Source organism: Humulus lupulus, chromosome X, assembly GCF_963169125.1.
Source record: "Humulus lupulus chromosome X, drHumLupu1.1, whole genome shotgun sequence".
NCBI lineage: Eukaryota > Viridiplantae > Streptophyta > Magnoliopsida > Rosales > Cannabaceae > Humulus > Humulus lupulus.
Window position 1 is genome coordinate 139,954,298 of NC_084802.1, and position 14,339 is coordinate 139,968,636.

Sequence of the window (14,339 nt, forward strand, 5' to 3'; positions counted from 1 at the left end):
AGAAATCCTAGAGAAAAAAATAAAATCACGATCATTAGAGTCTATTTTTAATGGATTTTTTTATTTGTATTTTTCATCATAAGGTCAAAGTGTTTATATATAATGATCTCTCAGGAGCAAAGTCAGAACTGAAAGAGCTTCTTCAGAGCTTTGGAAGGTACTTTTTTCCAATTCATTCTTAATATGATATTACCTTCTTTCTTAGCTGCTTTGAGTTTTGCCATCAGTGTCCTGGACAATGATCTTAGTGAAGAAACAATGATGCAGCATCCACAAATTTTGTTTTATTGTCAAGCGGGAAGGTTCTTTATAGGATAATTCACCTCATATTTGATTTTTAATGTTTATTTGAGATATTTTTCCCATTAACCTTGCCAATGGGAATTTATTGTCTAACCTAAAATGCTAATTTTCACTTTGTTTTTTTATTCTTAGGAACAGACTTTTGAATCCTAGCACATAAGCTGAATGGTTTGGAAGATCTCTTTTTCATGTGAGTTGTGTTTTTTAAAATAGTCGAACTCCTAAACAATTATTTTTTCTTCTTTTGTTCTTTTATATTCAGGCCTGCTGAATTATTTAGTTTTAAGCACTTTGACAAAACTTGAACTTAAATTTAGATGTTACTTAGAGAACCATTACATTGACCAAAACTTTGGTTGCTCAAAATATAGAGATGGTTGTTGCTTTTGATCCACTGATACTGATTCCTGGCTTGATTGATGTCCAGGCAATTGTTGTATTTGTAATCAGCATACATGCCTATGCTTATGAAAAAAGTGAAATGGAGGAGATCTCATTAGTTGCTCTCTCTGGATGTATTTGGTTGCAGGCTTTTGTTATGATATTAGAAACAAAGTAAGTTTCTTTCTATTAAGCATGCTTTGTTGATTCAAATTTGACTCTTCGTAAAGCCTTCTTGCTGCTTAATCTAACAAACACTGAAATGGTATTCTTACAACATTCAAATATTCTTTTTAGAATGCCCTAACTTGAAAGCTGCTTAGAACTACAGAGGAAAATTCGTATAATTTGGTGTTATTTTATTTATCCTGATTGCCTAAGTTTTCCTTTGATCCTCGGAGCTCTTTTACAATACTACAACATCTTGCTATATGGGGAAATTTGATTGGCTTTTATATCATCTACTGGATCTTCAGCGCCATCCCATCATCGAGATGTATACAATTATGTTTCGCTTGTGTAGACAACCGTCTTATTGGATAACTTTGTTTGTAAGTTTTTCTTGACCATCTTTTGGACTTAAAGTAATTTTAACAATAGGATGGCCCGTCTCTGAGTAGCATCTGGGGTTTCAAAGGTAGATGAAAACAGGATAGCTTATAGCTTACATATCAGGACATTTTGGTCTTATATTTGCATGAAAATTGGAAACCCCAGATAGTATTCTCAGAGGCGATCCATCCTACTATGGAGAATGGCTTCGGTACTCCATTTCATATATGCTTCAAATTTTGAGGTTACAACCAATAATATGGAGTCGATGATAGAGACCCAGGCCTAGTTTCATAATATTTAGCTATTTGACTTGCAAAATATAATTAATAAAATTTCATTTAATCTCTTCCTTGATGCAACATCTGATTGTTGGTAACCTGAAAATTCTATTATAGAGAAGTCAAAGTCAAGGCCATTGTTGGCATTGCAGTTTTATAAACTAATAGAAACTATTTTTACTTTTTTTTTATTACAGCTCATAGTTGCAGCAGGGATGGGTCTGATTCTTGCTATAAAGTTCTTCCGGTACACGTACAGACCAAGTAAAATCAATACGCTTCAGCAGGCTGAACGTTTGGGTGGACCTATTCTGTCACTAGGCAACATTGAGCCCCAAGAAAGATCAATAGAGAAAGATGTTACTCCTTTGTCCATAACTCAACCCAAGAACAAAAATCCAGTTTATGAACCCCTATTATCAGATTCAACCCAAGAACGTTTGGGTGGACCTATTCTTTAAATGAAGTACACATTTGGATTTTTATCCTGATAGATTTTGTTGTTACAAACCTTAAGATTGGCTACTTTATATTAACTGGTTTGTTTACATCCAGGAGTCTTCCATTTTAAATGAGCACATGGTTGTGCTGTTACCTGGAGCTGTTTATGCTCTTTCTGCTGGTTATAAGGTATTTGGTGATCTATCCTAGTACTAGCAGGCTATAAATTTATACATCCAGTTATCACTACAAAACTAAAACTAGATAATTGTTGTTGTAGACGGAAGAACTTGAGCAGGACTCGATGCACGGACTTTTTGAATGCTCCATTGATGTACTTGCGAATATTGATCAGGTTTCCTCTGTTAAGGTACTGGGGTTTTGTATAAAAGTAATGCATGATAAGAACCATGATAAGTTTTAGTTAATTTAACCATGTATATTTTAAGAATCATTTCATAGTAATATCATAGAACTTAGATAATACAGCCTTCTTTTGGACAGTCCAACCTCTCATTATCGCTTCTTGAGTAAGATTTTTTATTTTTGGTTTTTGTACAGTTTTTCAATTTGTGGATTTTTTTTTTTAGATTTTTTATTAGTCTTATGACTTCCTACACTTTGGTTTTGAGGGTACTGCAAGAGTACTGATAGAGTGGCTATTAATCATGTGAACAATTGAATTCATAGCTTGTTGCAGTAATTAGCTAGAAAAGGAAAGCCATACTTGTTCTATTCTACTTCTAGTTTTATTGATGTTGTTATGTCTACCATTTGTCTTGCTTCTGATGGTACATTTAGGTTTGCTTCTGATGTTGTACTTCCTTTGATAATTCTAGATATGCATGTGCTTTGGTTTCTTCTGTTTTTATAGCTTCTTTCACTGCTGCAATTTTCAACTTTTATGTTGGATGACTAATTATAAACAATGTTTAGTAAACTCAAAATTTTTTGTTTGATTTTTAGTATCTAGCTTCTGTTCTGCTTCTACTTCTGGGGGTCTCTACTATTGGAGTACCAAGCTTGCTGGCCCAAAATGGTCACCATTTGCTTCATGGATAACTAGCTGGTATGTAATTAATATTCTTTTTCTAACTGTTAACTTGGGAAAATGTCTTTCTTCAATTTTTTCTAGTTGACTGTTTATACTCTGGCTTGGAGCTTTTAGAGTTTCATTTGGGGTCTGAGACTGTAATGCCTGTACAGTACAAAGTCACCATTAGTAAGTATAGCACATACTTTAATCTTAGCACTAGACCTTATATATATATAATTTAGTTATACCTTGCTGTTTCGTCAAGTTTTGGAGTTATTACAAATTTAATTTAAACTTTATATGCTTACAGGTGGAAACTAGCTTAAGTCTTATGTTCTTAATAATAAAAGGACTTTTTTTTTACAATGTGCAGGTATATTGAGATGATTTCTTTGGAGCAATTCTTGACAACATTTGTAGTTGAGGCCTTTAGAATGGAAGAATGTATTTCACTAATTTTTGTATACATTTCTTGGTTTGTATTTAGTGATAAAGGAATCTGAATTGGGCATAAATTATGTTGTAATATGATTTCTTAAGCCTAGACTAGTAGACTAAATATTGTAATTACATTTGAGTAATTAATAAAAATCTATTTATGTTACCTTATTTGGCTTCAACTTTCATATTTGTTTTCTTAGTTTTGTGTAAGTAAAAAAAGATTATGTTTCTCTAAGCTAATATAACACATGTGTTATACTAAAGTGTAGTATAACACAAAAAAAGTGTTATACTAAAGTGTAGCATAATATAAAAAAAGTGTTATTCTAAAGTGTAGTATGACACAAAAAAAGTGTTATATAATCGACTATAAATAACATAATTAAACACTTATCTATATATTAAAATAACACAGAAATTGTGTTATCGTTGACAGTACAATAACACATTTGTATAACACTGATGAAGTGTTATGTAAAGTACCCTGACCTACGATAACATAGTCGGTCTTAACACATCAGAAAGTGTTATCGTATGTTTTGATAACACATTTTCGGTGTTATTAAGAGCATTTTTTCTTGTAGTGTTTAAGCCTTTAGAAAAAACTAGGTTTTTCCCGTCCTTTCACAGAGTCGAAAAGTTTTTCCTGCTTTTTAATCCATTTTCCAAACTGTTCGCATAGAATTTAGTGTTTTTGTTGGAATGTTGCTGGTCGTATAAAAGCTTAACTTTTATACACGAGCAACGTTATTCCAACTTTTTCCACTTTCTTGGTCTCTTGTTCGTAGATTCTCATCCCCCCTTCTCTGTTCGTAGATTTTCATGCACGACTCGTGGGGAGGTGAGAGGCCGATTGACGATGACTTGCTTGTCCAGTTGCTCGAAGATCAAGAACAGCCGTCGCTATCAATCTTGGAAATTCTGTTTTCTCATAACCCTTCAAACAGATCTTCGACCACCCCAGCCAACATGGGTCGCGTAAAATCCAACACTCAAAAGAAGAAAAAAAAAAGCAACCACTCCTCCTGCCAATCAGCTTGCTCCTCGGGCTGAAAATCCTTCGACCAACCCTCAACCTGAAAACACTTCCCAGCCAAAAATCCAAACAAAAGCCCAACCTCGAGACGTTCTTCGACCAGAGGTCGAATGGTATGTAGCACCTCTTAGTAATATTACGGCTAGGATGGTACGAAATTATCTCAAGAAGTACAGACTTCCTGGGATAACCCTACTTAAGCCTTTAATCGACCAGCAAGAAAACCTGCTTCGGAGAGCCTTCAGCGCCTAGTCAAGATATCACATTGAGGTAGGGGTAACCTTGCCTCTTCATCTATTTTCCAGGGGGTGGCCAACTATTTCGAGGTCGCTCCCTTCCAAATGGATATAGAGTGCTCTCTGCTCTCTATATCCTTTACAACCATAAGAAGTGGCCTGTTCCTACGCCACACGAGATCAATTATTTGTTCGATCTCAAGTCTAACCCCAATCACAACAACATGGGGTTCTTCCATTTCTAACACTAGGAATCTGGTTGCACCTTCTTGAGTGACATTACCCACAAGTATAACGTGGGAAAGTACTTCCAGGAGTACTTTTTAACACCAGACCTGGTCCCCAATATTCTGGTCTTTACTGAAGGAGGTAAATTATTTATTTACTGATCGTTCAATTCCCTTTAGCTTTTCTACACATTCCTTAGAACTTTGGTGTCATTCACGTCCATGGTGTCGACCAACTCCTACTCCAAAAATGGAGATAAGAGCAGTGTCCCTGGCCAGCATGACCAATATAGAAAAAAAGCGTTAAAGAGCTAATCATGGAGAACAATCTAAGGTTGGTTGGCCTTCTGGCACCTCACCAGGACGTGAGGGATTAACTGCGGGGAGTACTACCGGTGGAGAAATTCCTAAGCAGCACCAAGATGTATCATAACCTCCGAGGAGGAGGATAATGAGAGTGACCATTAGGGAACCCTCCAGCACCCCACGAGCAGCTGCTGCCCCTGTTCCACCAGGAAAGGGCAAGTAGAAGGTTTCTGAACACCCCAAGCCTATTCTTGAATCTTCAGATGACAATGGTACTGACTCTCACTCTTAGATAGTTTGCCCATTCCCTGTCATTTATTTGATGGGGAGGACAACTTTAAATGCACACCTAATTTAAATTCAGACTTATTCAAGGCATTGAGTGAGTGTAGATGTAGTACAATAAATAATGTAGCGACCAGTAGTTGTAGCTCGGGTATTGTACTTGTAATTTCTTGGATCTTATTTCCTTGATTTAGTGGTATTTCCATCTATATTGCCTGACTGTTCACTTCCATTTTGTAGTCATGTCAGCTGAAGATTTATTCGATCTGTACAGTGAACCTGAACCCGTTGCTCCTGCGAGCAAGAAAAATGGGAGAAGGAAACATTGTGGAGAAAGCACCAGAAACCCTCCAACAAAAAAGGCTCGAACTGGGGATCCTCCAGCACCAGTCCCTTCCAGGGAAACAACACCTCCTCCAGGTCCCATCGACCAGACGTCTCCACCAGCCGCTGTCGATCAAACACGTCCTCCAGCGCCTGCTATCCAAAATCCTCCAACTCCTGCTAACTAGACACCTCCTGATCAGACAGGAGAGGCTTTGACGAACATGGTTCTTAGTTTGGCTGAGAGGCCATCATCAGAACCAACTCCATGGAGGTCAACCAGATCATTAACCATGCGTTGAATAAAGTGCTCAGCGTAAGTTGCCATTTTTTAATGAGCATTATTTGTTTCTCTTGTCATTTTATTTCCACTAACAGTTTTATCTTTTCTCTAATTGCAGGGAATTCTAACCATGAGCGCTAGCTGACGCTGCTTAAGAGCCCTGACTGCTCAATATGCGAAGAGACTTGGTGAGCAGCGTAAAGCGTGCGAGGACAAACATGCTGAGGAGCTTAAGACGGCTGAGGCCAAATACATTAAGCGACTCAAGGCAGCCGAGAAGAAAATCGTTGAACTGCTTGAACAAAAGGCCAAGCTGGGCGAAGAGCTGAAACAGCACCAGGATACCTTGATCAAAGCCATCAAAATTAAAGAGAAGTACAAGGAGGCTTCTTTGCTTAATTTCAAGGAAGCTTCTAAGCTTCAAGATGATTTAGTCATCAACAGAAAGGAGACTGAGGGGTTGGAGGAATGCATCAAAGAGCTCGAGGAGACAAATGCCAGTAACCTAGAAAGATACAAGGGAGCCACTTTTAAATGCTTCTATTCGTTCTAGAAGCATAAACGCGGGGTGGACTTCAGATATCTATTAGAGCGTATGAGGCAGTCTGAGCTAAATAGGTGTCTGGCTCGCCTTGAAGAGGAGGAGAGAGCAAAAGTTTCAGCCTCCCCCGAAATCTCTTTGGCTACGGGCATCAATGGCGCAGACGAAAAATTGGGGCCTCCGTCGACCAGCAAATTCCTCAAGATCATCCTGCTTCATAATTTCTTTTATTTTAAATTTGTAATTTGGGACACACAGACCTCGGTTCGTAGTGTCGAGACAATATAATTTTTGCTGCTCGGGCAGCTTTTTCTTTTAAATAGAGAATTACATCCGAGCAGTAACTGCTCGCGGTGTAAAACAATTTATTTTTAATATTTAGATATTATAATATTTACAATATATTACAACATCTTATTCGCATGAACAAACTTAGCATAACACTTTGGTTGGATTTAACAAAATTTAAAAAAAAATTGAAAAATACTCTAAGTACTATAGCATGCTTTCACTTTTTTTGCTTGTGTGTTTACATATACTTGTCGACATGCTTTGCTAATCAGGTACCTTATATGCCCCCCAAGTGATTGAGGGGCTTTAGGTCCTCAGTCACTTGCCTTGACCAAGACCTGTTCGAACATTACTGCTCGTAATAGAGATTTATAAAAAAAAATGATAATATAGCAAAACAACACACGTAATGAGCAAATACTTGTAATAAATACAATAATTGGCAAGATTGACTAGCTGCGCACAGTCCCTTTTATTTCTCGTAATAAATGGACAATTGAGTCTGTACGAGTGATAAAAATTTGATCTTACACTTATAAGCGATCAGTCACATGATTGACTAACCCTTGTTGATAAACTTGTAAAAAGTAAAATTAATACAAGCCAATTATTTTATAAGAATTGTTTATTGGTAGTACTTGCAGAGGTGTTCTCCATTCCAATAGCGAGGAATGAGATCTCGATTTAAGCGAGCAAGTTTATAAGTGCCTGGCTGAAGGACGTCTTCAATTTTGTATGGTCCTTCCTAGTTAGGTCCAAGCACTCCAGCAGCTTGATCGCGGGTGTTAAGAAAAAACTCTTCTAAGTACCAGATCTCCCACATTAAACTTTCTTTCACGTACTTTAGAGTTGAAATACCAGGCGACTTTTTTGCTGGTAAGCTGCTTGTAACGCCCTACTTCCTTAGAGCTATTACTAAGTGAGTTTTTAAGACGAAATAGTGTGCAATGAACTCGCTAACCGAGGTTTTGAGCAAAAGTGTGACTAATTAAAAGTTAAGGCTGTAATCTTTGAAAATGCGTCGTTTCATTAAAACTTCTATCATTAAACATTTAGGATCCCAAAATAAGGTTTGAAAACTAATTACATCTTGAAATAAGGTTACAGTTAAGAAATCATAAAATCATAGATTATTACAGCCATTTTCGAATAAACCCCCAACAAAAGCAGTCGGGCAGGCCAAACATGTACGCGTCGCTTCACGCTCTCCGTACTCATGGTTGGTTGACTCAGTCATTGCCCTTACCTGCAACATAGAGCACCCGTGAGGCGAAGCCCAGCAAGAAAACTCATGCAGAACATAACATATGCAGTTTATACAGTTTATCATAACAAATAATCCACAGATAAACAAGTCAACCATTAGACTAAGCAAACACGGCCAAGCCGCCCCAGAGCCTTACCGAAGCCTGGGGTATCGGTTCTCACCGCGAGGATAACTCATGTATCCCTTGGGTCCCACACTGAATATAGCATAACACATGTATCCACCGGGCCCCGCCCTGACTATAGCATCCCATGTGCTAAGTGTTACTTTCGGCCCCACGGCCGCCCCGGCCTACGCCGTACTCGGCCCTTGCCGTTCATTTCATCATAATCACACATATAGTACATTCGAAATGAATATTCACACACATCATGGTTCATTTAAGGTTAACATTTACACATAATACAATCCGGGGCCATGCCCTATTATCGGGTGTTACGGTTTTCTTACCTTTCCAATCAATAGCTTAGATCACCTGACTCCTTGAGCACGATCCCACCCGAGCCTTAGCGCACACCTAGGCACAAACATAGGTCAAAGTCAACACCGAACCCCGAGTCTGAATACCTAGCCTCGGGACCAATCCTGAGCCCCCCCGGGAAGTCCCAAATCCCCAAAACAAAGTGGCGGAAACAAGCCCCGAACCCTAGGTCAAAATCCATCATCAAAACTCAAAAATTCCCCTCTGTGAACAGTGCAGCGCTAAAGCGCTCTAAAGAGGGCGCTGTAGCGCTACAAGCACAATGCACCCCACAGAAACAGGGACTAGCGCTACAGCGCCCACTGACTAGCGCTTTAGCGCTAGTTGCAGCCCAGAAATCCCAAAATCGCATTTCTGCGATTTCTTCCAACCAATCTCAAACCAAACTTCCCCAAACCTTTTCCAAACCCAAAATCAAGCTTATAAACACCTCACACTCATCCCAAGCATCCCAAGAACTCAATCCCAAGCCCAAGCAACCCAAAACTCAAAATCTACCATGATCAACCCTAAACTCAGAAATTCAGTCAACAACAAAGTTAAAGGCTTAGAATTCTTACCATTGATGCAAATTTCGACCTTGATTCAACCCTAGACCTCCTTAGCTTGTTCCTCATCAAGGCTTGCCCAGAAATTCCCTTAAATTTTCATCAACTCAGCTCAAAACACAGCTCAAACCATCAAAAACCCTTAAAACTGAAATCTCTAAAACTTACCTCAAAAGTTGATGTGTTCTTGCTAATCCTTGCCAAATCTTCAAGTATAACCTTAAGATTCTTGATGCCCAGCCTATCCTAGCTCTCCACCGAGCTTTTCCCCACGAAAAACGGAGAGGAATGGTGCAAGAACGCACAAACCGTTCCTTGAGAAAAACCCCCCCTGTTTTCTCTCTTTTCTTTCTTTCCTTCTTCTTTCTTTTCTTTTTCTTTCAGCATTCCCTCTCTCTATAAAGCCTTATAACAAAAAACCTATCTCCAAAAGCCAAATGACCAAAACGCCCTCCCTATAAATTCTAAATCCTTTTGTTCAAGTAGGGCCATTTTAGTCATTCACCCAATTCCCGCTAATCCTCAAGTGTCTCTAATATTTTCCCGTTGCTTCCCAATACCTGATAAATCACCAAATAATTATCCCCCATCATCAAAATAAATCTCAATCTATTTCTCTGAATTCCTGTTCATACCCCCAGGCTCGCCCCGAGCTGGGTATAAATTCCTGTCGACACTTTCCGCTAGCCTGCTCACTGGGATCGCCTCGAGTCACAAAGCACAGATACATCCACATACCACTGTGGCCTCAACAATCAACACATATCAATACAGTTACGCCCAATCATGGCCAAAATTACAATTATGCCCTTCTAACACGATCCGGGCCTACATGCACACTAACTTACATAGTCATGCATCTCAGATAAACAAATAGTCATATAACATGCTTTAAATCATAACCATGCATCTAAATCATTAAAATCACACATAAATCCCACCATGCCCTCCTGGCACGCTAATCAAGGCCCTTAAGCCTTATTAGCGAATTTGGGTCGTTACACTGCTACTCGGAGTTGGGCTTGCTCACGCCTTTCATCGACCAAATCAAAAGATTCCATCAATAACTGACTATTTCCGTCTTGATCGTATGCCATCCTTCGATGCGATGGCGGATCCAATTCGACAGGCAACATAGCTTCATATCCATAAGCCAAGGAAAATGGAGTATGACCTGTTGTTGTTCGATGGGATGTTCTATACGACCAGAGGACTTCAAGCAAGTGCTCTGGCCATGCCCCCATCGCCTCTTCAAGTCTTTTCTTCAGTGTATCCTTTAGTGTCTTGTTGACAGCCTCAACTTGTCTGTTTGCCTATGGATGAGCTACTGAAGAAAAGCTTTTTATAATCCCATGTCGTTCGCAAAAATCTGTGAATAGATCACTATCAAATTTTGTGTCATTGTCTGAGACAATTTTTCTTGGCAATCCACTATGTTCTTGACCACAAAATGCAGTAATCTCTTGGTTGTTATGGTTGCAAGTGGCTCAGCTTCGGTCCACTTCGTGAAGTAGTCAACAGCGACCACCGCATACTTGACGTTGCCTTTTCCTGTGGGCAAAGACCCAATCAAATCTATCCCCCACATTGCTCATTAGCGGTTGCTCGTGGTATTTTGGAAAATCTTTGGCACTTGTCAGACTTTCGAAAAAAATCCACAGAGTCTTCATTCATTGTTGTCTACAAGTATCCTTGCCTTACGATCTTTTTTGATAAACTATGCCCCCCAGCATGATCCTCGTAGAAACCTTCATGGACTTCTCGCATTAATTCTTTGGCATTTTCTTTAGAAACACACCTTAGGAGTGGCATTGAGTTCCCTCTTCTATATAATATTCCATCGACCAGGATAAACCGAGCAGATTGCCTCTGGAGGGCTCTTACTTTGTTTCTATCCATTGGCAGTACTCCATGCGTCAAGTACTCAATGAAGGGTGCCATCCACGTGTCTGCTACCTGAATTACCAAAGCGGTTTCTTCTGCTTTGATGCTTGGTGCGGACAGCCGTTCAACAGGCACTATATTCAAGGTGTCAACATCCTTTGCACTTGCTAATTTGGCCAAAGCATCAGGATTTGAGTTCTGGTCTCGAGGTACATGCTGGAGAGTATATTTTTTGAATTGGGCCAACAAATTCTTTGCTTTGTTCAAGTAAGCAACCATCTTCAGACCCCGGGCTTGATATTCTCTAGTAATTTGATTAACCACCAACTGGGAGTCACTATAGATTTCAAGTGACTTTGTGTTCATGTCCCTGGCTAATCTTAACCCTGCGAGCAGTGCTTCGTACTCAGCTTCGTTATTGGATGTTGTGAAGTCGAATCTGATTGCGTAGTGGAATCGATGTCCTTCAGGTGTTACCAAAATCACACCTGCTCCAGCGTGGTGCTCGTTGGAAGAGCCGTCTGTGAACAACTTCCAAGGGGAAGTTTGGCTTTGAGGCTTGGGCACTTCTATTTGTTCAACGTCTAGAAGCCTAGTGAGCTTTAAGACAAAGTCTGGTAGAGCTTGTCCCTTTACTGCTACTCGTGAAGAATAAGAAATATCAAACTGTCCAAGTTCAACCGCCCATTTGAATAATCAACAAGCGGCTTCTGGTTTCTGCAGGACTTACCGTAGGGGTTGCTCGGTGAGTACTGCAATGGGGTGAGCTTGGAAGTATGGTCGCAGCTTTCTGGAGGCTAAAATCAAGAAGTAGGCTAATTTCTCAATGGGCGGATACTGCAGTTCTGCTCCTATTAGCCTTTTTCTTATATAATATAAAACTTTTTGCACATGTTCCTCCTCGCTTACCAAGACAGTGCTAGCAGCATATTCTGTGACTGCCAAATAGATGAACAAAGTTTCTTTTTCAACCGGGTTAGATAGGATCGATGGTTGTGACATGTGACACCTTAGAGACTGGAAAGCCTGCTCGCACTCCTCCGTCCACTCAAATTTTTTATTGCCCTAAGTAGATTGAAAAATGGGATGCACTTGTCTCTGGATTTAGAAATAAATCTACTTAGAGTGGCAATCCTCCTGGTTAAACTTTGAACATATTTTATCTTTGTTGGCGTTTTCATGTCAACCAGGGCCTTGATCTTTTCGGGATTAGCTTCGATACCTCGTGTGTTTCCTACAATCCCAAAAATTTCCCTGATCCAACTCCGAAGGAATACTTAAGGGGATTGAGCTTCATCTGATATTTATTTAAGACGTTGAAGCACTCTTGTAGGTCCCCAATATGTTTTTCTACCTTCTTTGACTAAACTAGCATGTCGTCAACATACACTTCCATGCTTACACCGATCAGCTCTTTAAACATGTGATTGACCAGTCGCTGGTAAGTGACACCAGTATTTTTCAAACCGAAAGGCATCACTTTGTAATGGTAGAGCCCTGTATCGATCTAAAAGCTAGTGTGATCCTTATCAGGTGTGTGCATATTGATCTTATTGTATCCAGAGTATGCATCCATGAATGATACGATCTCGTGCCCTGAAGTAGCATCGACCAGCTGGTCGATCCTTGGGAGTGGGAAACAATCTTTTGGGCAGGCTTTATTAAGGTCTATGAAATCCACGCATGTTCTCCATTTTCCATGTGTCTTGGGAATGAGTATAGGAATAGAGTCCCACGATGGATAAAACGCTACCCTGATGAATTCGTTCTCCTTTAGCCTTAGATCTGACTTTGTCGAGTAGCCTTCTTTTTTGTTGTACTGGTGGAAAACATTTATCTATGTTCAGGACATGGCTCATAACTGCTCGGTCGATTCCAACCATATCTTTATGCGACTAGGCAAAGACTTCCTGGTAATTCTTCAAAAATTCCACCAGCCTTTGCTTTGTTGTTGTCTCTAAGTTTTTACCGACTTTCACATCTCTGATTGGATTTGCCTTATTGAGTTCGACCTCTTCAAGGTCCTCGACTCTTCCTACTTCTTTATCAAAATCCCCAAAGTGAGGATCTAAATCCCTATCCTCACTTTGGGCAACACCCTATTTGGCGATGCGCTCACCTGATTGGGTTTGTATTTCATCGACCAATTGCAACTCTTTTCTGGCTCCTTCCCTCGATCCACCTCTCTTCGTCTTAGTAATCAAGGAATTATAGCATTCCCTCACTTTTCGCTGGTTTCCCAACACGCATCCTACTCCTGCGTCAGTTGGAAACTTCATGGCAAGGTGTTAGACTGAGGTTACGGCTCGCAGGTTAACCAGAATAGGCCTTCCAATCACAAAATTGTACGAAGAAGGACAATCAACTACTATAAAAGTAGTGAGTAATGTCATGTTTGCAGGCGCAGTTCCTGCTGTAAGTGGAAGCCTAATCGACCCTTTTGGTGCGAGCCCTTTGCTAGAAAAACCATAAATGGTTTGGTTTCATGGCTCTTGTTCTTTCACTGACAATTTCATTCTTTCTAGTGAAGACTTGTAAAAGATGTTCACTGAGCTTCATGTATCTACTAACACCCAATGAGGGGACCAGACATGCTGAGCGTCAAGCTCCGAAAAAGTTATTAGCTCTTCCTTTGTTCGAGCTTTTCTTGGCGTATCGCTCCTTTTCCTTCCCACTATCTCCTGCAAGGCGTGGTCTGCCACAGATGTTTAGCAATGTATCTGTCACAGGAGCTGGCTGTAAAGGTGGTGAGCATTGGCATATAGGTGCCTGCTTGTTGCCTCCTTGAGCCTTTCGCTGAGAACCTCCAGTGGGCTCGTACGTATCTCCTCAGATTTCCTTGTCTGATAAGGAACTCAATTTCATCTTTCAGCTTGTTACACTCATTGGTGTCATGACCATAGTCGTTGTGAAAATGACAAAACTTTGTTGTATCTCTCTTTGAGATATCCTTCCTAATTGGTGTTAGTCGCTTGTAAGGGACATTGGTGCTGGTCACCGGGTACACCTCCGCTCTGCTTTCTACAAGAGTCATGTAGTTGGTGTTGCCCTTAGGGCGCTTACTCTCGGACGTCAATGGCTCGTTGTTCGCCCTCTTTTCACCATTTTTCCCATTCCCATTGCTTTTGTCGTTGCCATTGGGTTTATCTGATCCGTTGGGGGCTTTAGCGGGATCTTCCTGTGGCCCCTTGTCTT

At 40.1% G+C, this 14,339-nt stretch overlaps 2 protein-coding genes and 1 long non-coding RNA gene across 3 annotated transcripts; all 3 read left to right on the top strand.

Annotated features, from left to right (window-relative positions):
• The first annotated feature begins 114 nt into the window (after positions 1-114).
• Positions 115-3,598, top strand: LOC133805094 (uncharacterized). The gene is made up of 3 exons (XR_009878831.1): positions 115-157; positions 2,925-3,027; positions 3,368-3,598. It is a non-coding gene; the product is annotated as an uncharacterized LOC133805094 (long non-coding RNA).
• Positions 744-2,560, top strand: LOC133804344 (uncharacterized). Its single transcript, XM_062242510.1, has 6 exons — positions 744-858; positions 1,086-1,235; positions 1,715-1,918; positions 2,073-2,147; positions 2,239-2,328; positions 2,549-2,560. Exons 1-6 carry the CDS (start codon positions 817-819, stop codon positions 2,558-2,560), a joined length of 573 nt encoding a protein of 190 aa, XP_062098494.1. The 5' UTR covers positions 744-816.
• A 2,519-nt stretch (positions 3,599-6,117) lies between the features above and the next one.
• LOC133806319 (uncharacterized) lies at positions 6,118-6,685 on the top strand. The gene is made up of 2 exons (XM_062244436.1): positions 6,118-6,165; positions 6,314-6,685. Exons 1-2 carry the CDS (start codon positions 6,118-6,120, stop codon positions 6,683-6,685), a joined length of 420 nt encoding a protein of 139 aa, XP_062100420.1.
• The last annotated feature ends 7,654 nt before the right edge of the window (positions 6,686-14,339 follow it).

Coding starts and splice junctions, on each gene's coding strand:
- LOC133804344 (XM_062242510.1), top strand. CDS start 817: ATGTATTTGGTTGCAGGCTTTTGTTATGATATTAGAAACAAA. Junction 1,236..1,714: donor CTTATTGGATAACTTTGTTT/GTAAGTTTTTCT, acceptor TTTTTATTACAG/CTCATAGTTGCAGCAGGGAT. Junction 1,919..2,072: donor AACCCAAGAACAAAAATCCA/GTTTATGAACCC, acceptor GTTTACATCCAG/GAGTCTTCCATTTTAAATGA.
- LOC133806319 (XM_062244436.1), top strand. CDS start 6,118: ATGGAGGTCAACCAGATCATTAACCATGCGTTGAATAAAGTGCTCAGC. Junction 6,166..6,313: donor CGTTGAATAAAGTGCTCAGC/GTAAGTTGCCAT, acceptor CAATATGCGAAG/AGACTTGGTGAGCAGCGTAA.